We start from the raw sequence: 22935 nt of genomic DNA, 5'->3' as shown, positions 1-22935 counted from the left end.
TTCTAATAAAACTGGCTTGGTGGTAAAGGGCATCTGGCTTCAAGGAGATGGAGGGGGTAGTATAGGGAAAAAGGTGAGGTCCTGAGGGTGGTAACCTACTCTGCAGGCTTTGCCAAGACATCCCTGCTGGCCTAGTTTCTGTATCTGAGGATCAAGGAGGATCTGGATCTCCGAGGAGAGGTCCCATTCCTTGGGCCCATCTGAAGTTGTGGCCCCAGCCGAGGATCCCCGGGACCATTCCGGGAGGAGGGAACAGTCAAGCCCAGGCGGAGGCTCTGCGCTGCCCTCTGCTGGCCACTGGGTGCAGGGCCTCCGGACGGAGCGGGCCAGAGAGGCCTGCCGCCCTCTGCTGGGCAGGAAGCCAGGCTGGGCGGGGACCCCGGCTCCTGGGTAGAGCTGCCGGGCCAGCGCGGCTTCCTCGCCGTCCCCTGGAGCTTCCCATTCTGCCTGCCTCGCCCTCCCGCGCTAGAATGTGGGCCCTCTAGCCTCGCGGACTTTCGAGAGGAGGGGACAGGGCCAGGACGGGGGCTCCCGGTCGGCCTCCCCATGCCGCCCTCCAAACAACCCTGTTCGTGTGGGGAGCCCTGTCCGTCCTCGTGCGTGTGTTCGTCCACAGCCCAGTTAACACGTGTAAACACACTCGCGCGCTCACATGCACACGCATGTGGCAACACAAAATCACACACAACGGTGTGCGCGCATACACCCAGGGAGGACCGCACGCCGGACTCCCCGAGACCCGGCTGGCCCGGGACTCGCCCAGAGCCCCGGACCCGGAGGGGCGCGGCCGTGTGCAGAGCTGGAGCGCCTGGCTGGTGCGCCCCTCGCCTGCGCACCCCTGCCTGTTTCGCTGCCCTAAGCGTGCAGGGCAGCGGCTGGGGCGCCCCTCGCTCTCCGCCCCCTCCGCTGAAAGGAGACGAACCACCCCCCACCCCACCACCACCATCACCAGGTTTTGCGGCCGCGCCTTCTCCTCCCCCGCCCGGCTCCCGCCGCTCGCTCGCTCCCTCCTCCCTCGATCCCTCCTCCCTCCCTGGCTCGCTCCTAGCGCTCCCTCCCCGCGCCGCTGCAGAGCGCGGAGCCCGAGCGGGAGCCGGCGCGGGAGCCGGAGCGGGCGGCGGGCGACAGCGCAGGCGGCGGCGGCGGTGGGTCCTGGTCCCGGCCCCGGAGGGCGCGGAGTCCCCACCCGCGCCGCTCCGGCCCCTCTCCTGACGCGGGGCGCCGAGCAGCATGCGCGGCCGTTGCCCGCCGGCCCCGGCCCCGCGGCGGAGCGCGCCCGGCCTCGACCCCGGCCCCAGCGGCAGAGGCGGCGGCGGCGGCTCCGGGCCGGCCCAGGGGGCAGAAGCAGGCTCGCGCAGCCCCTGTCGCGCGGCCTGAGCGCGCCCGCCCCTCCGCCCGCCGGGGCCGCAGCCTCCCGCCTCCCTACTCCCGAGCCCCGGCCCCGGCTCCGGCTCGGCTCCCGCCCGCGCGGGGCGGACAGACGGACAGCCAGCCCCGCGAGGGCGCGCGGACTGCCGGGCGGAGGTGTCGGAGGAGGAGGAAACGGAGGAGGGGGCTGGGCAGGGGCTGGGGCCTGGCCGGGCCGGCTGGAGAGACATGCGATTGGTGACCGAGCCGAGCGGACCGAAGGCGCGCCCGAGATGCAGGTGAGCCAGGCGGCCGCGGCCGAGCCCCGAGCGGGCAGCCCCGTGGCGAGTGCCCCTGGGGGCCGCCATCGGCCCTGGCTGCGCCCTCCTGGGGTTGCAGGGCACCTCGGTGCCACCCAGACCTCCTTTGGGGTCATAGGCCTGATTTCCCCTCAAGCCTCAGAAATGAAAATTCTTCCTTTTCCACCTCCCCTCTCTCCAACCCCAACAAATTCCGGGTTTGTAAGCTGGGAGCCTGGAGCTGGGGAGGGGCCCCCACGGGTGTCCCAGCCCTGCTCTGGTCTCCCCTTCCTGTCCCCCCTCCCATTCTGAGTATTGGTCACTCTAGAGGGTAAGCCCCCTGCTCAGCCCTGGGTGGGTACCTCCCTTCGTGGACCCCAGGTACCCCCAGGCAGCCCCCACCAGCACCAGACACTCCCTAGCTGGTGGACACAGGTCAGGGGCTGGGTTTCTCCACAAGCTCCAGCCTGGATGGCAGCTCCCCACCACACACAAGCATCGCCCCTTTCCAGCTCCTGCCCAGTGAAAAGGAGATGGGGAGTAGGGAGAGTGGAAGGAAGGGAGTTGAGGACCAGGAGCGCCCAGGAACCCTTTAGGGGCCTCCCCTTTGTCTGCGTTCAGCCCGGGCTTCTCACCTCCTCCTGCCCCACTTTTCATTCTAAGGCAGAGCGGGTGGGAGGTGGGAACCAGCTGAGAAGAGGGAGGTAAGGAGGGAGCCTCCTGCTCCCCCTCACGCCCTTTTCGGGGTGGGCTGTGGGCTCTCTGCTCTCAAGGCATGCCAGGAGATGTGACCCTCCGGGCGGATCCCACTTTGAGAAGGAGGGGTGGGGCCAGGCCAGTGGGCAGCCCCCTCCCGGTTCCTGCTGGGGTCGCAGCCCAGCCCGGTCCAGCCTGACTGTGCCTGCACCTCCTCTTTGTTCTCAGAGGCCTTGGGGTTGGGGTGGGGCAGAAGGGGGCCTGAGAGGATGGGAAGAGCTCTGCCCTGAGGGGGTGGGAGTGCAGGAGGCCCTGAGGTGGGGGCTGTGGCATCTGGACAGCCCCTTCCTGCTCGCCCAGCCCTCCCTCAGTCCTCTGCTTGGTTTGGGCAGCCAGAGGGCGCATAGCCCAGCCTGGCCCGCGGCTCTGGGCTCAACCCTGTTGGTCATTATGCCAGCGGCTTCAGCACTGGTGCCTCCCATGCCCAGGGAGCAATGAGCCGGGACACCCAGGCGGCAGAGAGCCTGGGGCTTCCCCAGATCCAGCGCAGAGTGTCAGTGAGAAGAGGGCCAGCTGCTCCCAGACCCTTTGTCCTTGTATAAGCCAGGAAGGAGCTCAAAATCCTCATGCCTCTGGGAAGGCACTAGCAGCAGGTCTACTGGGATGGCATGCCTGTCCTTCCTGCTTTCTACCCGTGGCCCGAGGTTGGAGGCAGGGTATAGGGTGGCACAGGGGAGAGACCAATAACTCCTTGGAACCGTGCTGAAAGAGGGCACAGACTCACATCGGGGATCCCAGCAGCACCCAGCTGCCCCTCCTGGAAGGGGCTTAGAGAAGGCAGGGACAGGCACCCTGTGGTGTTCTTGTCTCTGCCCCCCTCCCCACCCCCTGACAATTTAAGTGTGAGCCCCTGGGTAGGGCTTAGTTAAAGCTGCAGTGTTCCCCAGGGTCTGGAGTTAAAGAGTGGGAACCAGCTTTTAGGGGGATGGGCATGTGCTCAAAGCCAAGGGCCCTGTGTGACTGGGAGGGAGGTGGAGAGACTTACCCCTTGCGATAGTCCTCTTTCATCTGGGCTCATCTTCATCCTCTGTCCTCTGGGCATCCATTTTTCCTATATTGGGTATTGTTTTCTAAAACCCAGACTCCCAGAGGGACACCTCCCCCACCCCAACCCCCCAAAAAACAACCTCTTGTGGAGGTGGGTGGTTGTTCTGCATGAGGCTAGACGGGATCCCTGGTGCCAGTGAGGGCTCATGTGTGGTGCTGCTCTTCAGGCGCCTTCAGCCGCAGATATCTGGAGAAGCACAATTGGGGTTGGGGCGTGTTCCTGTTGGGAGATAAGGCAGTGCAGTCATTCGTGCAGGGTCCCACGGAGGCATGAGGCAGCGTGTCCAGTGGAGGGTAGAGGAAGTGGAGCCAGGGAAGGGTGGGGGGCGGTGGGCAGTAGGTGTGGTGGTTTCAGAGTCAGGGCCTTAGCTTGCTGGCTGGAGTCTCTTGGGCTAGCTGTCCTGTGTGTGGCACTCTGTGGAAGTGGCCTTCCAGCCCCACCCACCTCCATGGTTAGTCTCTGGAGGCTTTCTGTTCTGTTTCCACCAGTTCCTCCACGTATCCCCCAATCCTCACCTGGCTTGGCCCTGCATCCCCTCACAAAAGGTCCTTTCCTCTCCTTCTCCTGACCCCCTCCTCCAAGAAGCCTCTCTGCCTGCTTCAAGTCATTGCCCCTCCTTCTCCAGTCACCCACAGCATAGAACCACACTTGTTTGCACTGAATATTGTACCAGCCCAGTCACACATGCATTTGTTCTGCACATCCTAGCCAAGCTGCCTGCTCGGCTCTGGGCTAAGCATGATCTGCCTTGAACACCCTGAGCAATCCTAGTACCCTTCCTTTTGCCCTCCTGCCTGGCCCCTGGGATGGGACAGACCCTTGGAGGTACAAGGGAGTAGCTATTGGCTAGCAGCAAGGACTATCTGTGCATGAATGCACAGAGCTAGATGATGTCAAAGATGCCCCAGGCAGGGGTTGAGAAGAGACAGACAGGGTACTCAGTAGCCCACACAGGCACTCCGAGAAGGGTGAGATTTCTCCCTGGGGGTTGAGGTTGTCAGAGGTGCTTTAGGAAGAGAGGGAGACTGGCTAAGTCCTAGGGAAGTAGCAGACTGCAGAGACACAGAGAGCAGGGGACTCCAGAATCAGGGAAGCTTCTTTGTAGAAAGAGTGTGAGAAGGCAGGTTCATTTCCCAATACATTTAAGGCATTCTTGATGCTGACCTTTGTTTAGTTATGGAAGAATGAATGAATGAATGAATGAACGAACGAACAAGCGAACGAATGAATATCCCTGGGTGCTGTGGGCTCAGTAGAGCTGTGCTGACAACAATCTACTTGTGTGTGTTCAGTTTCTTCAATGTTATTTCATAGTGAAGTTGTTAAGAATGTGGACCCTGGAGCCAAAAGTCTGGGCTTAAGTCTCAGCTCCACCACTGCCTAGTTCTGTGACTTTGGGCAAGTTACTTAATCTCTCTGGGCCTGTCTCCTTATCTATAAAGTGAGAGTAACAATAGTATCCACCTCAAGGGAGGTCGTGACAATTAGGTGTGCTAACATATGCAAAACATTTAGAACACTGCCTGGTACACAGTAAGCCTGTAATAAGTGCTAGCTACTCATAGTTTACATCAGTGATATGCTCATGATCTTATCCTTGTAGGTGGTAGGTGCAGAGGTTTGATTTTATACCCAAGAAAACAGAGCCAGAGAGGTGGCGAGTGACTTGCTGTAAGTCCCCAGCTTGCAAGCCTCCGGTTCAGTCTAGAATGCCTTCTTCCTGACCTCTGGGCTGGGGCTCTTACTCACTAATCCAGGCCCAGCCTGTTAATTAATTAATCGAGGCATTTATTATTAATCGTAGTAGTAGTAATAATACTATAATGAACATTGTTACCCTACGCTCCAACTTAAACACCAGCAATCCAGTAATGATGTACATCTCCCCATGTGCTCCTGCACACCCCGTCCCGTTGCCTCTTTTTCAATGACTGCTCTAAATTATGTATTTAACAATCCCTTGCCTCTTTAAAATTATATATTTTAACATATATAAGTAGTTCAGTTTTAGTTATTTTTGAACTTTATAAAAAGAGTATGAACTATATGCAGTCCTCTGGAATTTGCCTTTTTTCTTTATCACATTTAAGCTTCATCTATATTGTTGCGAATAATAGTAGATATAGCTCATTTTCACTGATGTATAATGTTCTGTCATGTGATCCTAAAAGTGTAATTAACATTCTCCTACCAATGGACATTTAGGTTATTTCCATTTTTTGCTCTTACAAACAATGCTGCCAGGAACCTTCTCATCCCATCTCTGAGGCAACATGCAGTGTCTCTGAGGCACACAGCTAGGAGCAGAATTGCTGGCCTGTAGGGCATGTTCGCATTCACTCGTAACTAGGATATTTGCCAAAGTGTTTTCCGAATTGGTTAGACCAGTTTGCATCACCCCAGCAGGAGATGAGTGCTCCCATTGAACCCCATCCTGATCAACACTCGGTATTGTCAGGGGCCTTGATTTTTACTGATTGAATGAATGTAAGATGGTATTTCATGATGCCCTTGATTTGCATTTCTGGAATTCAAGGTTTCTGGTATATGAAATGTGGGTTGAGATGGGCAGCAGCCAGTGTGTACTAGGTGCTCACTAAGCAGTCATCCCATCGGCACCCGTTCCCCCAGTTGTGGGGATGCTGTCTCTACCATCCCTGAAGTCTGGGATGGATATGAGCAATCAGGGAGGACTCCACAAGCAAGTAGGATGAAGGAGGAGCAAGAAGGGCTTAAGTCCCTGCATGTTTAATGCAAACAAAGGACAGCAAATTCCAGGAACCCCAGAGGCTTTGTGTTTACCCCAGGATGGGAAGGAGTGGTCCTAGCTTAAGAGGTGGAGGGAGCCTGTGTTTCATTATTTTAGCATCCCCTCCTCCTGCACAGCCCCCCTGTGCACCTGGCATGAAGCCTGGCATTGTTGAGCACTTATTAAGAGTTTGGTGACCCAGGGAATGAACCCCAGATGGAACAAATGTGTGCTTGCTCCTCCTCCATTCTCACTTCCTTGGGGAGTCCTCTCTGACTGCTTTTGCTCATGGATCGAATGAGGGGTGGCTGAGCAAGGTGACTCCGGGGCATTGCAGGGCCCCAACCCGCGAGGCCCTCCAGATCCTTGCCAGCCCAGAGGGTCTGAGAAGCTGGGTGCTGGCAGGCTAATTTGGAGCAGCTCCCTCTGCCAGCCTGGTACACCAACGATTGATTCCACGCTGCCTTTTCTGCCTGGGCCTGGGCCCCTGGAGCTGGTTAAAGACGAGCACCAGGGCTGGGGGAATAATTATGCCTATTTCATGTGACACCCAAATTGATTGCCGCCAGGGTGACATTACCAGGGCATTGTTCCTCGTCTCCAACCTCTTATTACATGTTATTAGGGTGTGTGGTGTGTGTGTTTTTCTATTTTTTCCCCTTTCGGGGAATTAATCTCTCTCTGCCACCTCCTCTACTTCCCTCTGCAGAGAACCTGCTCTCACCTCTGGGAGGGGGTGGGGGCCTGGCCAGCATGCTTCTTCTGCCTAGCCCAGTGCAGGGCTGCGGATGGGGGGTTGGGGGGGCGGGGACTGGCCATCTCAAGTCCCTTTACTTGGATGCAACACGGGGGCATCTCAGAGCTGAGAGGGGCTACTGAGGTGTAGATCCCAGCAGAGGAGGCCTCCTGCAGTCGCCTTGATCCATGGTCTCAGCTTGCATGCCTCCCATGATGGGCTTCTTACTTACCACCGAGGCAGACCTTCTGTCCTGAGCCGTCTAATGTCTCATCGGATTCCTCACACTGAGCTGAATGGGCCTCCCTGTGAGCCCACCCATGGGTCTTGGCTCCCCTCTCTGGGCCTGCAGTAGACCTTTGCAGCCTCTGCCTTGATAAGCTCCTTAGAGATTTGCGGAGGTGCTAGTTCCTCCCCCAAGTCTGGGCTTCTTATGAACGGGCAGCCGGGTAGTGGCATCCATTGTGCCTGAACAGGACATTCCTCCTGTATGTGTCTGACTGGAGGCTCCATCACCTCCTGGATACTGGGCTCAGTTTACCAGGTTGGAAAAATGGACTCTGGCAGTGGCGTGGCCAAGATTGATTTGAGTAGAGAGGGCTTTGAACTGCCAGGGCTAGGAGAGAGGCAAGTGTTTTATTTATAATCTGCCTGTCCATGTTATACAGAACTCACTGGACCTTGGTTTGTGATGTTTTAGAGGGTTATTTTTCAATCTTTTCCCCTTTTGAGGCAGAAATAACCCAAACTCTCACCTGTCCCTGACCCAGCCCCGCCATGGGGTGGCCATGTGACCCTTGTATGATGTTGGGGAGAGAAAGTGGCTGCAGTTGGGATGCTGGGGTTCTTCCTAGGCCCTAGCCCAGAGATGCTGTGGGACCTTGGACAAGTACCTGATGCTCCTGGGCCTCAGTTTCCTCATCTGTGTGAGGGTCTCTAAGGGTGTTATGCCTTTGGAGCCAGACAAGCTCAGGACCTCAGGCAGGTGAACTAATGGCTCAGAGCCTCAGTTTCCTCATCAGTGAAGTGGGTGTGTAACGTGGTGAGGGTTGGTGGGGTTGTTCAGCAAAGCACTTAGTGTGTGTGCTCGATATGAATGTCCCTTCCCTTCCCTCTCCCTGAACTCTCCGCCCCCAGCAGTGAGGGCAGTGTGAAGTCTGCCGTCCCCACTTCCCAGGGAGGAATTTGTGGTCCCCAGAGGTAAAGCCACTTGCCCAAGATGACACAGCTCAGCAGGCCCCTGAACCTGAATCAGAGGGAGGCAGTATGCAGGAGTGGGCAGGACAGCTGGGAGTCTGACTGCCTCAGGCCCAGTCCCAGGTCTGCCACTCATCACTGCGGGACTTTAGGCAAGGTGCATCACCTCTTGGCGCCTCAGTTCTCTAATCAGTAAAATGGGGATAATACTAGCCTCTTAGTGTGGTTATGGAGATCAAACAGGTTCCTGCCTGGCACATAGCCAATGCTATGTTAGTGTTAGCTTTTAAAAAAAAGAGGCACTATAGGGAAGTGATGAAGAGCATGGACTCTGGAGCCAAACCATTGGGGTTCAAATCATGCTAACACTGACCCCGAGCAAGTTATGGAACCTCTTTGTGCTTCTTCTTTTTCCATCTGCAAAATGGGGATAATGGCAGCACTTACCTCAATGGGTTGGTGTGAGATTAAATGAATTTTTATATGCAAAGTGCTTGAAATAATGCCTGGCACACCAAAGGCCACCTACGAGGGGTTTACCAATCATCATTCTCATCGCCATTCTATTTAGCTCTCTGGCTAATCCCAAATCCCAGGCTAGTTCCACCACACCCCTCAGCCTCTCACTACCAGCCTCAGTCTGTGAGGCTGTGGCACCCCCCACCCCAAGCACAAGGCCTATAGCTCTCCCAGGCGGGGGTTGGCTGGTTTCCAGGCCTGAGCTGTTCCCAAATAGAGAGGCCCTGACGGCTGGGGCTGCAGAGAGGATTCCCCCTGGGGGCCCCAGGAAGGTGTGAGAGGACGAGTGGGGATGAGGCAAGCGTGTCCCAAGGGGCCACTGGCCTGGGCAGGGGATGGCGCTGGGGGCCTTGAGGGGCATCTTCCTGTCCCCGAGAGCCTGGGTTGGCATCTCAAGACATGAGAAAGGAGATACTGGGGTGCAGGACTGGGGTTGTCCTTGGGCCTCTCTCAGGTTACCCCCCCGAATAGGCACTTGCCTGCCCCACCTCAGCTCTGGGACAGCTCCCATCCAACTGGGGGTACTGGGCAACCTTGTGCAAGGGGCAGGAAGGGCCCAGAGTGGTCCAGGATTCCCCCGAGATCACACAGCAGGGTGGGGTGCACTGGCTGGAGCCCATTTTGCTCATCCAGAATGGGCCTCCTGTCAGCCCTGCCTGACTCTCACTCCTCTCCACCAAGCCTGCTGCTCCTGGAGGGCAGAGCCTATATATAGAAGCCTTTAAACACTAAGATGCTCTGACAATTAAAATTCATAATTTATCCTGCAAATGGCCGGGGGCTGCGAGCTGGCCGGAAGGCTGGCAGCTCTCGAGATGGCTGTGCCTTGGTGAGGTGGGCAGGGGCATTCCTCCCTTCAGTGCAGGGTGGCCAAGTGCATGCCTAGGGTGACCCAGGACAAGCAGGCAGACAATCACACCATGCCCAGTCGGCATCCTCCAGCAGGCACTGAGGCCAGTGAGCACATGTGGGAGAGGATGGAGCTTCCCAAAGCGCACCTGAGTGATGGAGCTGGGGGCCGGGGAGTGGGGGAGGAGAGGCAACCAGCACACACACACAGAGGCCACTCACACACCATACACATACACACACACACACACAGAGGCCACACATCACACACACACACACACAGAGGCCACTCACACACATCACACACACAGGCCACACACACAGACTACTCGCACACCACACATACAGCGTCCACACACACACATCACTCAGACACACAGAGGCCACACTCACACACCGCACTCACACACACACCACACTCACACAGTGACCACTCACACCACACACACAAAGGCCACTCACACACATCACACACACACACAGGCCACACATACAGAGACTGCTTACACACCACACATACACAGAGTCCACACACACACATCAGTCACACACAGAGTCCACACACACATCACTCACACACAGACACACACACACAGAGGCCACACACACCACACTCACACACACAGGCCACTCACACACAGACACCCCGGGGGCCCAACAACTTTTTGCCAGAACCGAGAGCAAGAGGAAAATAATTATACACGACAAAGGACATGACCTCAGTTTTCTTCCACGTTGGTTTTTCTGTCCCCATGGGGGTCTGAGGAGGAGGAGGGGAAAGGGGAGGCAGGTGGGGGCGAGGCGGACCAACCCCCGGGGAGACGGCGGACACTGGCTGCCTGGCCCCGGCTGGTGGAGCCGCACAGTCCGCCAGGCTTTCTCCTGCAGGAGCTCAGCCTGGGCGCAGGACTGCAACTCTCAGGGTTGCCTCACCACCTCCCCATGGGCCAGGAGGCAGCCCCCCAGATTAGACTGGCCAGCGACGGAATTATTTCTCCCATTAGCAGCTCCTACCTTATGCCATTATCAGCCATTCACACCTCAGCGGGGATTAGCCCTGGAAAGCCAGAATGGAGCATCTTTAAAAGGAGTCCAGGGACCGGGGTCAGGATTTGGGCTAAGAGAGAAGCCATTAGGAGTCCCAGGATGCTCTCAAGTTGACCAGGCTACAAGTCCCTTCCCCCCTGCACACCTTTGCTCTCACTGTTCCCTTTGTGGAAATGCCCTCCCCCTGCCTCTTCCTTGGCCTGTGGAAAATGTTTGTATTTCAGCCTGAGCTCACACAGCACCTCCCCCTCACCACGAAGCCTTCCTTCATTAAGAGCTAGGTTGGGAGTTGGAGAGCAGAGTGCGAGTCCTGCCCCTCGCAGCAGTTGTCTGGTGGGCTCTCTCTGTTCCTTTGAGGTGGGCGCGTCTGCAGGCAGGGCCTGGGAGTGTGGAGCTGTATCAGGCCCGGTCCCACTTCGGAGGCTGTCAGTCTGGGGGCCACAGGAGAGGAGGCCACAGAAGTGCCAGCGGAGCTGGGAGAAGCCCAGCAGCAGTGTGGGCAGAGGGTGGCCGGAGATCCAGAGGGGACCCGCCAGAGGCTGTCGCTTCTTCTCAAGCTAGAGGAGAGCCACTGAGGGAGAAACCCTGAGCTGCTTCTGAAGGCCGAGTAGGAGGCCTCTAGGCATGGGGAACGGATGGTTGGCCGCTGCGACAGAAGGAAAAACCCGGGCTGGGGTGACCATCACAGTCATCTCTAGATGGGCCCCACTGCGCCCCCACTCCTGGCCACTTGACCCCAGTTATCTCTGAGCAGGCACAGTTCCCGCTAACACGCTTTATCGTTTCCTGAAACGGATCCCGCATACTGAAGCTGAAGCAAAGAAGGGACCTCAGGCAGGCAGGGACTTGGGGAGAGGACAAGTCACAAGGAGCCCAGGCTGGGCCTTGCTTCTTTTCCTTGGTGATCCGGCGTGAGTCCCCTCACCTTTCTGAGTCTCCCCCCCCAGCTAGATATGCAAGTGCTCAGACTCACCTGGTGGAGTGGCCAGGACGGGGCTGTGTTAACAGGCCCCAGGCTGATATGCACAGGTGGTGGGGGCTGGGAAAGTAGTTGTGCCTGCAGGACAAGTTCTGGCCTCTGTCTCTCCCTTCCCTGCCCCCAGCCTGTGTCCCCATCTTTCTCCCCTCCCCCCACTCTGCTTTCTCTGCCTCTCTCTTCCTCTCCTCTGCAGCCTCACCCACCACGTGTCTCCCGGGTGTCTCTTGGTTTCTCTCTCTTTCCCTCTCCTGCTCTCCCCATCATTTCTTGGCAGTGGATCTGGGCAGAGCCCTGGGCAGACTTTCCGAAGTGCTCTAGCCCCCTTCCCAGGCCTGCCATCCTCCCCGCTCCATCTCTCCTGCTGCCCAATCAGTCACGGGCACGGCGGGCATCAAGGCAAGACGAGGACCGTGCACACCCACCTCGTTTCCCTGTGAGGAACTGCCCTGGCCACACAGCCAGGCTGAGCACCCAGAGGACCCTGGGCCCCAGCCTTCGTGGGGCAGACGCCTCCATGCCAGATCGCATGCCTGTGTGTGCAGGGGGTCCCCCTGGTCCCCGAGGAACGCTGAGTGGGAGCACCATGAAATACTGATACCATAAACCTAGAATAACTAAACTTGCCATCCTGTGCTTCAGCCAGCCCCACATTAGGTGAGATTCAGGCCCAGGCAGCAGCCACAGGCACAGGGAAGGAGTGTGGTGGAAAAACACTGAGCACACGTGGCTCGTGTAACACCCCGTTTTCTGGAAGTTGGGGAAAGGCTTTTGTCGGGTTTGGGGGCAGATGCCTGGGTGTAGCTCTCTGAGGACTAGGGCCTTCCCTCAGCCCTGGGGCCTCACCCTAGCACCACCCTGACAGGACAGCCCCTCCCTTGGCCTGGCCTGCAGAGTCTAAGCCCTGTGTGGCACCAGGCAGCTCTGGGAGCAGGCAGCCCAACTAGGAGACACAGAGCTCTGCCCCCCTCTGGCTTTGTGACCCAGGCCCAGGGCAAGCAAATTCTCTTTCAGAGCCTCTGTTTTTCTCATCTGTAAAATGGGTAAGAAAGATCTCTTTTGAAAGCATTTCTGAGACAATGGGTATAAAGCCCCAAACCTCAGCTGGGCACAGTGGCTCATGCCTGTGATCCCAGCACTTTGGGAGGCTGAGGTGGGTGGATCACGTGAGTTCAGGAGTTCAAGACCAGCCTGGCCAACATGGTGAAACCCTGTCTCTAGTAAAAATACAAACATTAGCCTGGTGTGGTGGTGGACACCTATAATCGCAGCTATCTGGGAGGCTGAGGCCAGAAAATCACTTGAACCTGGGAGGTGGAGGTCACAGTGAGCCAAGATCTCGCCACTGCACTCCAGCCTGGGCAACACAGTGAGACTCCATCTAAAAGAAAAAAAAAAAAAAAAAGGCCCCAAACCTGGCCCATAGTAGGGACTGTCCAAGTGTTAGTCCCTTCCCTTTTCTAAAGAAGGTGTCTGGTGGATGAGCCTGTAGAGGATGCTGTGGGGGAGTCACGTCCCTGCCCCCCTGGACCTCCAGATGCTGCCTATGGCACAGAGTGATTCCTGAGCCCTCTCAGTGTTCTCTGAACCTGTCCATGGGTGATCCCAGGCCCCTTCCATCTCCCCTAACTACCCTCCTTCACCCTGAGACCCTGGGGGCACACCCTGAATGTGATGCCCCAAGGAAGGGAGCCCACCATCCTGAGCCCCCCTCCCACAGAGAGATTTTTCCAGCCCCAGTGAAAGTGCAATTTTGGGTCTGAGCCTCCCATTCCCCTTTACCCTTTAGCAAGGTTTGAGGATGTCGACCTTCCAGCTGGAAAAAGGCTAGTTTCTGGTGGCAGCACCCTCAGGGACACTGAAGTGGAGCCCTTACTGTGCAGGCCAGAGAGGGCAGGCATTGCCGAGGTCACACAGCAGGCTGGCCACAGAGAACTGCATGTGTCAGGGAGCATTGCCTGAACCAGGCCGTATCTGCCCCGGGACATGAAGGAGGGTGTGGCCGGTGGCCAGCAGCCTGTCCCTCCCACTGTGGGGGCAGCGTAGAGCCTAGGGCCTGCCCTCTGCAGTGCTGGTCTGATGGCTCAGCGTCCCCCACTGTCTGAGCCTGGGAAGGACTCTGGATGCTTTAGGTTCTGTGTGTGGTGCCCCAGGCACAGCTCTCTGCTGCCTGCCCACCTGCCTGTCTTTGATATTTTATTTCCTTAGTATTTATTGGTTCAATTTTTAAACTCTTACCCTTGTAGGAAGCCCTTCAGGGGGCAAGGATCCAAAATAAAACACTGATTAAAATGCATAAAATACCTTTTCTTGACAGTTGCAGGAGTAGCCAGCAGAATGAACAGTGCCAGGATGGCAGGAGCGGCACATTGCCCACTCAGCAGTTTGGGTGACCCCTCAGACGTGACTCTGCCAGCATCCCTAGATGACAGGGACCCCATGGGGGTGGGAGACCAGGAGACTAGGCCCAGCGGAGACTGTGCCCTTGCTGTGCCAGCTTGGGCAGGCATCCTAGCCTCTCTCAACCTTCAGCTTCCCCACCGTTAGGGCAGCCGCATGTAAGAGGCATGAGATGAGGCATCTCAGAGCCCGTACCCTCCCAGAGCTGTCCTGCTCCCACGGAGCATGGCCCATGGCTCTGTGGGACCAACTGCCAGGCCTGGGGGTGGCAGCTGTACAGGGCAAGGCTGACCCAGCTTTTCTACCAATGTGTTTCTTTTTTATTTTATTTTATTTTATTTATTGTTTTTACAGATGGAGAGTCTTGCTCTGTTGCCCAGGCTGGAATGCAGTGGCACAATCACAGTTCACTGTAGCCTCAAACTCCTGGCCTCAAGGGATTCTCCCACTTCAATCTCCCTGAGTAGTTGGGACTATAGGTGCACCCCACCATGCCTGGCTAATTTTTAAATTTCTGTGGGAGATGGGCATCTCACTATGTTGCCCAGCCTGGTCTTGAGCTCCTGGCTTCAGGTGATCCTCCTGCCTCAACCTCCTGAGTAGCTGGGATTACAATGGGATAACAGTGGGATTGCAGCGCCACCATGCCCGGCTTCCAACATACTTCAATTCCTCAGGTCTCTCATTGCTCAGTGGGCCTGATATAGGGTTAGCCCCATCTGCAGGGCTTCCACTCCTGCAAAAACTCACTCATGCGCATGTTTCCTTTCAGAGAACATTCACGGGGGTCTGTTCTGTGTCACACTTCACTCTGAGCTACAGACATACTCTCTGCCCCTGGGTACCTCACTCTCTAGCAGCTGCCCGTGACTGAACCAGGATTAAACATACATTACAGGAGAGATGCCAAATGCTGAGGCTTTGGAGCATATTTCCCTCTTTGCTCAAGGTCACTAGGAAGCTCTCACCTTTCGTCATTAGGCAGGACTTGGTGGCATTCTTTCCTGACTGGCTTCCCTTTTTTAGCTTTTATCTTCTTATCATCTTGTAGCATAATTTTTCTGTCAGTTGGTTCAAATCACTATGGGAATGAGGTGTGCTATATACCAGTTTCATAAAATCACTACTATAAGAATAACAATGTTGGGGACAAGAGGTGATATCTGACTGAGTAGGTCAAGGATGGCCTCCTGGAGGAGGTGGCCTTTGGGGTGGAAGGTTGCAAAGTCTGCTGGGGCAGGAGTCTGGGACAGTTCTCCAGAACAAGATGGCTTAGAGGTAGGAGTGTGCAGGACAAAGTGGGGAGGCCCAGGTGGCTTTGCTCAGGGACTGGTGGGAAAAGAGGTGGGTGGGCAGGTTGAGGCCCGGTGGTGCAAGCTTCCTGTGTGCCAGATTCGTGTCTGTATAAGAGGGGCTTACCAGCACCTCGGGGTGGCCCGTGTCCTCACTAGCCCCCCTCATTCCCCAGCCTTCTCTCCAGCAGCTCCCCCAACCCGCCAGCCTGGCCCCGAGCTGGATGCTAAAAGTCCTATTTACCTATTGAGGTCCCCAGCCTCACACCCGCGCCAGCCCCAGCTGCCAGCCCAATTACTTATTGATCGCCTGTCAGGATGTTTGCTTTTCTGGTGGGTCACTGGAGCGTGTGTGACTGTGGAAAATAGCCTGGTGGGGGTGGGGTGGGGAGAAGCTGAACTGCAGAAGAGCCTGGAGAGAGGATGAGAGGGGCTGAAGGGAGGGTCAGGGTGGACAAAGCCCTTGGGAATAACAGAACCCTTGCAGATTCCATAACATGTCAGTGACACCCTGAATCCTCTCTGCTTAATCAGTGACTTAGTCAATCAACAACCACGAAGCTCCCGTCAGTCCTGGGAGACTGGTGGAGCATTTGCAAGTGTGTGGTTTTGTGGACAGACCAGAGCTCCTATCCCAGAATTGCTCCCTCTACTGGCTGGGTGACCTTGGACAGCCACAGCCTCTGTGAGCCTCAGTTGCCTTAATGGCTGATGCATGGATGACAAGGATGGATGGCCTGTGGCCATGAAAGCAGGGGCTGTGTGAGGTGTGGGAAGGGGTGGGAGAAGGGCCTGAGCTAGGGTGGAGAGGTGGGACATACGGTCTGGGCTTCCCCCTCCTGCACTGAGCCCCTTCCGGGCCATGAGTACAGGGTGTGGACACAGCAGCAAAGCCCCAGGGGCACTGGAGGCTGCAGTAGAGGAGCAGGGATGGGTCTTTACCCCACCAGCAGCTAGATGACTGCAGCTTGGCTCCCAGAGGCCATCTGATCCACCCCTGGAGCAGCTCCTAGGGTCTGACCTACCCTCCCCCAACCCCCCTACTCACCCTATTTGCCAGGCCAGTTTCTCATGGGGGTGGATGGAGAGAGAAGAGGGAAGGAGGAGATGGGAGGCAGTTTGGGGCAGAAGTAGGGACCAGTGGTCTCTGAACAGGGGGTGGGAGAGGGTCACGGAGGCTCCCGCATACCCCTTGCTCACTCCACCTGCAGCCTATATGCAAGCTGGACCCTGCTCCTGGCATGGTTTCTCATGTCACCACCTCCCAAGCCCTGCATGGCTTCAGGGCCCAGCTTGAACAAGCCTCGGTGCTGTAGTTGGGGCACACTCCTCCAGGGTTGCCTGGCTGTCCTGGCCTGTGGGAATCTGATGGTGCCTTCCTCAGACTAGCAGCTGTGCAGAACTCTGGTACTAGGAAGAAGGTGGTGGGAGCCCTGAGAGACAGACAGGTGACGGCTGGAGGGTCTTTTTAAGGGGAGCACACTTCACTTCTTATTGGGTAACAGAAAACACTTCTTAGAGCAGCGGACTTCAATTAGGCCTTGTGGATGGAATTTCAACAGCCAGGGAAGGGGCATTGCCAGAGGAAAGAACTGCAGGAGTCAAGACCAGGAGGCAGGAAAAGACATTCTCCGGGCCCTGGGCTCAGGAGCCTGAGCTGGGTCACCGATGGGACCCAGAGGAAGTGGAGAGTCACAGATCCCACCAGGAGTCCAGGCTGGATTTGGATTTGCAGGTGCAGGGGGAGGAGGGAGGGCAGCTTCAGGGCTGGGCCTTCTGGATGAGGGTGTCCCCCAGCAATCCAGGAACCCCATGGGTGACAGACCCGTGAACAGTGTCAGGTGCCATTGGTTTACTGCAGACCCAGCCACAGAGCTGATGGGGAGGGGGCATGGCGTCTGCACCTGGGGAGACTCAGGGCTCAGGGCTGAGCGAGTGGGGCCCCCAGCAGCCTCAGAAGCCCTGGCCGTGCAGGCTAGGGGTAGCCACACTCCTGGTTGCTCTGCTCCGGCTTCTTGGGGGCTGTTCCTAGAGGCCTCAGCCCTTGAGCCCCTTTGATCCCCACTGTGAGCCCAAGGGCGGCTCAGCAGGTCTGGTTTTATCCCTGATGAGCACCAGGGGAGCTGTGATTCAGGGCAGGGTGTGTGCTTGGAGTCAACCGCCTGTGAAATGTAAAGGAGATGGTGCCAATGCCAGGCTGTCTGAGGTGACCCGCCCCTTCCCTGAGCCCCTCCATTCCAAGGATGCTGGGAGGGTCCTTTGGGAAGACTCCAGGCAGGGTAAGAGGCAAGGAGGGGGCAGCATGAGGAGGCCAGAAGCCCTCTGGCCTGGGCATCTGGACCCTGCCTCTCTATCTGCATCAGGGTCATCGTGACAGGGCAGGAGGGGCCCAGGTGGCTTGGGGTGGCGTCCAGACACACACTGCCCCCTAACTGCCACCTCTGTCCTGTGCTTGCTCCCGGCTGCAGGTGAGCAAGAGGATGCTGGCGGGGGGCGTGAGGAGCATGCCCAGCCCCCTCCTGGCCTGCTGGCAGCCCATCCTCCTGCTGGTGCTGGGCTCAGTGCTGTCAGGCTCGGCCACGGGCTGCCCGCCCCGCTGCGAGTGCTCCGCCCAGGACCGCGCTGTGCTGTGCCACCGCAAGCGCTTTGTGGCAGTCCCCGAGGGCATCCCCACCGAGACGCGCCTGCTGGACCTAGGCAAGAACCGCATCAAAACGCTCAACCAGGACGAGTTCGCCAGCTTCCCGCACCTGGAGGAGCTGGAGCTCAACGAGAACATCGTGAGCGCCGTGGAGCCCGGCGCCTTCAACAACCTCTTCAACCTCCGGACGCTGGGTCTCCGCAGCAACCGCCTGAAGCTCATCCCGCTAGGCGTCTTCACTGGCCTCAGCAACCTGACCAAGCTGGACATCAGCGAGAACAAGATCGTTATCCTGCTGGACTACATGTTTCAGGACCTGTACAACCTCAAGTCACTGGAGGTTGGCGACAATGACCTCGTCTACATCTCTCACCGCGCCTTCAGCGGCCTCAACAGCCTGGAGCAGCTGACGCTGGAGAAATGCAACCTGACCTCCATCCCCACCGAGGCGCTGTCCCACCTGCACGGCCTCATCGTCCTGAGGCTCCGGCACCTCAACATCAATGCCATCCGGGACTACTCCTTCAAGAGGCTGTACCGACTCAAGGTCTTGGAGATCTCCCACTGGCCCTACTTGGACACCATGACACCCAACTGCCTCTACGGCCTCAACCTGACGTCCCTGTCCATCACACACTGCAATCTGACCGCTGTGCCCTACCTGGCCGTCCGCCACCTAGTCTATCTCCGCTTCCTGAACCTCTCCTACAACCCCATCAGCACCATTGAGGGCTCCATGTTGCATGAGCTGCTCCGGCTGCAGGAGATCCAGCTGGTGGGCGGGCAGCTAGCCGTGGTGGAGCCCTATGCCTTCCGCGGCCTCAACTACCTGCGCGTGCTCAATGTCTCTGGCAACCAGCTGACCACACTGGAGGAATCAGTCTTCCACTCGGTGGGCAACCTGGAGACACTCATCCTGGACTCCAACCCGCTGGCCTGCGACTGTCGGCTCCTGTGGGTGTTCCGGCGCCGCTGGCGGCTCAACTTCAACCGGCAGCAGCCCACGTGCGCCACGCCGGAGTTTGTCCAGGGCAAGGAGTTCAAGGACTTCCCTGATGTGCTACTGCCCAACTACTTCACCTGCCGCCGCGCCCGCATCCGGGACCGCAAGGCCCAGCAGGTGTTTGTGGACGAGGGCCACACGGTGCAGTTTGTGTGCCGGGCCGATGGCGACCCGCCGCCCGCCATCCTCTGGCTCTCACCCCGAAAGCACCTGGTCTCAGCCAAGAGCAATGGGCGGCTCACAGTCTTCCCTGATGGCACGCTGGAGGTGCGCTACGCCCAGGTACAGGACAACGGCACGTACCTGTGCATCGCGGCCAACGCGGGCGGCAACGACTCCATGCCCGCCCACCTGCATGTGCGCAGCTACTCGCCCGACTGGCCCCATCAGCCCAACAAGACCTTCGCTTTCATCTCCAACCAGCCGGGCGAGGGAGAGGCCAACAGCACCCGCGCCACTGTGCCTTTCCCCTTCGACATCAAGACCCTCATCATCGCCACCACCATGGGCTTCATCTCTTTCCTGGGCGTCGTCCTCTTCTGCCTGGTGCTGCTGTTTCTCTGGAGCCGGGGCAAGGGCAACACAAAGCACAACATTGAGATCGAGTATGTGCCCCGAAAGTCGGACGCAGGCATCAGCTCCGCCGACGCGCCCCGCAAGTTCAACATGAAGATGATATGAGGCCGGGGCGGGGGGCAGGGACCCCCGGGCGGCCGGGCAGGGGAAGGGGCCTGGCCGCCACCTGCTCACTCTCCAGTCCTTCCCACCTCCTCCCTACCCTTCTACACACGTTCTCTTTCTCCCTCCCGCCTCCGTCCCCTGCTGCCCCCCGCCAGCCCTCACCACCTGCCCTCCTTCTACCAGGACCTCAGAAGCCCAGACCTGGGGACCCCACCTACACAGGGGCATTGACAGACTGGAGTTGAAAGCCGACGAACCGACACGCGGCAGAGTCAATAATTCAATAAAAAAGTTACGAACTTTCTCTGTAACTTGGGTTTCAATAATTATGGATTTTTATGAAAACTTGAAATAATAAAAAGAGAAAAAAACTATTTCCTATAGCTAGTCGGAATGCAAACTTTTGACGTCCTGATTGCTCCAGGGCCCTCTTCCAACTCAGTTTCTTGTTTTTCTCTTCCTCCTCCTCCTTTTCTTCCTCCTTTCTCTTCTCTTCCCCAGTGGGGAGGGATCACTCAGGAAAACAGGAAAGGAGGTTCCAGCCCCACCCACCTGCCCACCCCGCCCCAGGCACCATCAGGAGCAGGCTAGGGGGCAGGCCTGGGCCCAGCTCCGGGCTGGCTTTTTGCAGGGCGCAGGTGGAGGGGACAGGTCTGCCGATGGGGGTGGGAGCCTGTCTGCTGGGCTGCCAGGCGGCACTACTGCAAGGGGTGGGAGCCTGGCTCGGGTGTGGCTGAGACTCTGGACAGGGGCTGGGGTCCTCCTGGGGGACAGCACAGTCAGTGGAGAGAGCCAGGGGCTGGAGGTGGGGCCCACCCCAGCCTCTGGTCCCAGCTCTGCTGCTCACTTGCTGTGTGGCCTCAAGCAGGTCACTGGCCTCTCTGGGCCTCAGTCTCCACATCTGTACAAATGGGAACATTACCCCCTGCCCTGCCTACCTCACAGGGCTGTTGTGAGGAATTGATGAGATGATGTATGTGAAACACTTTGTAACCTGTAAAGCGCTGTGCACACGTGTGGGTGACTGTTCTCATTATGGTCATTATTATCTCACTGTGGGGGATGGGGCTGCCGAGGGGCCCTCCATGGGGGTAGGGCTGGGGGGGTGTCAGGGGGAGTGCTGCTCCAGGGACTTCCAGAGGCTCCTCCTAGGACAGCGGCTGGGGCTGGGGCTGGCAGCACTGGCTGGAGAAGGGGGCTCTAGACCTGAAGGGGATCCTGAGGCTACGGGCATAGAGAGTCCCTCACCTCTGGTCTGGTGGTGGGTCTGACTGCCAGGCCTGATGGTAACAGCTCTACAGGGCTCAAGGCTTAGCTCCCCAGAGGCTGGAGGCCCCCTACAGCATTGGCCTAGACTGATGCAAGGATTGGGAGCATCAGCTCTCCCCAAGCCTTCTTTGCACAGCATTTATCAAGCACCTACTGTATGCCATTTCCCATGTAGAGTGCCCAGGCTGTGGGGACTGGGAGAAGCAGTTCTGGGGCTGCCCTTGAGGCTTCCCAGGCCCAGTCTGGTCCCATCTTCCACCAGGCCATGCTCTGAGCCTGTCCTGGGCTGTTAGGGCTTCTGTGTTTGGGGCTGGGATCCACCTGCACATGAGCAGACCCGGAGGCTCAGAAAACAGACCCCCCACCCGTTGCTTCCAGCCGTGCCCATTCAAACCAAATCCAGCAGCTCCAAACTTGACCCTGGAGAGGGATGCCCCTGACAACACAGTGTGAAGAGCCAGGCAGTCACCTTGTAAGTTTCCCATCAGCCATGGACCTTGACCCAAAAAGCTGGGCCAGTAGGTCAGCCAGCAGACCACCCCCAATCTCTGTCAGGAAGGAGGGGCTTCAGGGTCAGGGAGGCCTGGTTTCTCCCTTCCAGGTTCCCTCTTTCCTTGGGAACTCCTTGGGTCCAGCCCCATAGTGGACCCAGGGCGATCCTGTTGCTCATTCTTCCGGCTAGGGGAGAACTCCAGCGATGCGAGAATCAATGGGCACAGACCCAGCTGAACGTGGAGGGGGAGCAATAGGGAAGTCAGCCCTCACAGCAGGAGACTTCCGGGATGCAGCTCCTCCCACCAGGGTTCTTCCCAGGGCCCACGCCCCCACCCAAACTGGCACAGCTACATGCCTAGCACCTTCTAAACCAAGCCTCTGGTGGGATGGCATGGTGGGCGGAGTCTTGTATGGAGTTGGCACTCAATCACTTATTCATTCATTCAATCTAAAGGCATCTCTGAGAGGCTGCTTGCCTCCTGGTTCCAGCTGAAGCAGTTGGTAGCCGTAGCTGGGCCAGCCTGCCCTCTCCCCCATCTCCCAACCACCACCTAAGACTGTCCCTGGTTCTAGGGGAGGCTCAAGCCTTCTGAACTATCCCCTTTCTCAGGCTTTATCCCCTGAGAAGAAACAGGATCCTCTCCCCATAGGATCCTGAGTCCAGGACTATTGGTGTGCAACGGTTGAGGGTCCCTGTGGGCAGCCTAGACTTGTGATTATAAGGCTGTAAGGTTTGAGGTCAGGTCTGAGTTTGAGTTCCATTTCCAGCACTTACCAGCTGCTCGGCATTGTTACTTAACTCCTCTGAGCCCCAGACTTCTCGCCTGTAAAACAGACGATGTTACTTGTTCTGGTCATCAGGAGGATGAAATGAAGGCACGTGGGTTGGCTTGTGGATTGGTGCAGTGCCTGCCATTCAGTCAGTCCTCTACAAGTGGCAGTGGTGATGACCCCACTCTTACACAGATGCAGAGGGGGAGGGCCAGAGAGGGTGGCAGCTTATCCTAAATCGCACAGCTTCTAAGTGACCGATCTGGGGCCTGGTTCCAGACTCTCAGAGCCACAGACTTCTAAAACTGACTCAAGGCTTCTCAGAGCCACTTCTGGGCAGGAGAGCATTCAGAGGAGCACGAGGGACAGGGGGAGGGGTCCTTGGGTCTGTATACAATAGGAGGCCAAGTGAGTCTTCAAAAACCCCACAAGCCTGCCCCTCCTCCCAGGAGAGACCGACACACGGGCCCCCTCCATCGTCCCAGCCCTGCCCCTCCTCCCAGGAGAGACTGGTGCATGGGCCCCCTCCATCGTCCCAGCCCTGGAAGCCCAGTTGGCACCGTCCTCTGCAGGAGGCAGCTTATATGGGTTCTTACTAACCCCTCTGGGATGCCTCAAGGCTGGTAAGAGCAGGGAGGTCAAGGGGCCAATTTATTCCTGGCTACTGGGAGAGAACGGCCCCCTGAGGAAACTCAAGAACATGAGAAAATTACTAGGTTGTTTTCAGATGGGGGCAGGATCAGTTTGGGGGAATGTGAGTGCCCAGGACCCATGGACTGGGTTTGCCCAAGCAGAGAGGACTGGGGACTGGGCAGAGCCCAGGTGGGTTTTAGTCCAGGTGCAGCCCCTTCAGAGCTGTG

The 22935-nt window shown here is 57.6% G+C and overlaps 1 protein-coding gene across 11 annotated transcripts in view; it reads left to right on the top strand.

The window, feature by feature from the left end:
- The window catches only part of LINGO1 (leucine rich repeat and Ig domain containing 1), a 207618-nt gene extending 187049 nt beyond the window's left edge, over positions 1-20569 (top strand). For 10 of the 11 annotated variants that reach the window (XM_063794240.1, XM_009429626.5, XM_016927259.4 and 7 more), the window contains one exon: positions 17684-20569. In XM_063794240.1, the coding sequence (XP_063650310.1) occupies positions 17696-19540 (1845 nt within the window). In that variant the 5' untranslated portion in view covers positions 17684-17695 and the 3' untranslated portion in view covers positions 19541-20569. Of the gene's footprint in view, positions 1-1045; positions 1647-17683 lie in introns of those variants that run through there. The other variant, XM_003314799.5, reaches the window with a different exon arrangement.
- The last annotated feature ends 2366 nt before the right edge of the window (positions 20570-22935 follow it).

This window comes from Pan troglodytes, chromosome 16 (assembly GCF_028858775.2).
Source record: "Pan troglodytes isolate AG18354 chromosome 16, NHGRI_mPanTro3-v2.0_pri, whole genome shotgun sequence".
NCBI lineage: Eukaryota > Metazoa > Chordata > Mammalia > Primates > Hominidae > Pan > Pan troglodytes.
Note: the sequence above shows the minus strand (reverse complement) of the source record. Positions and strands in the feature narration are given on the sequence as shown.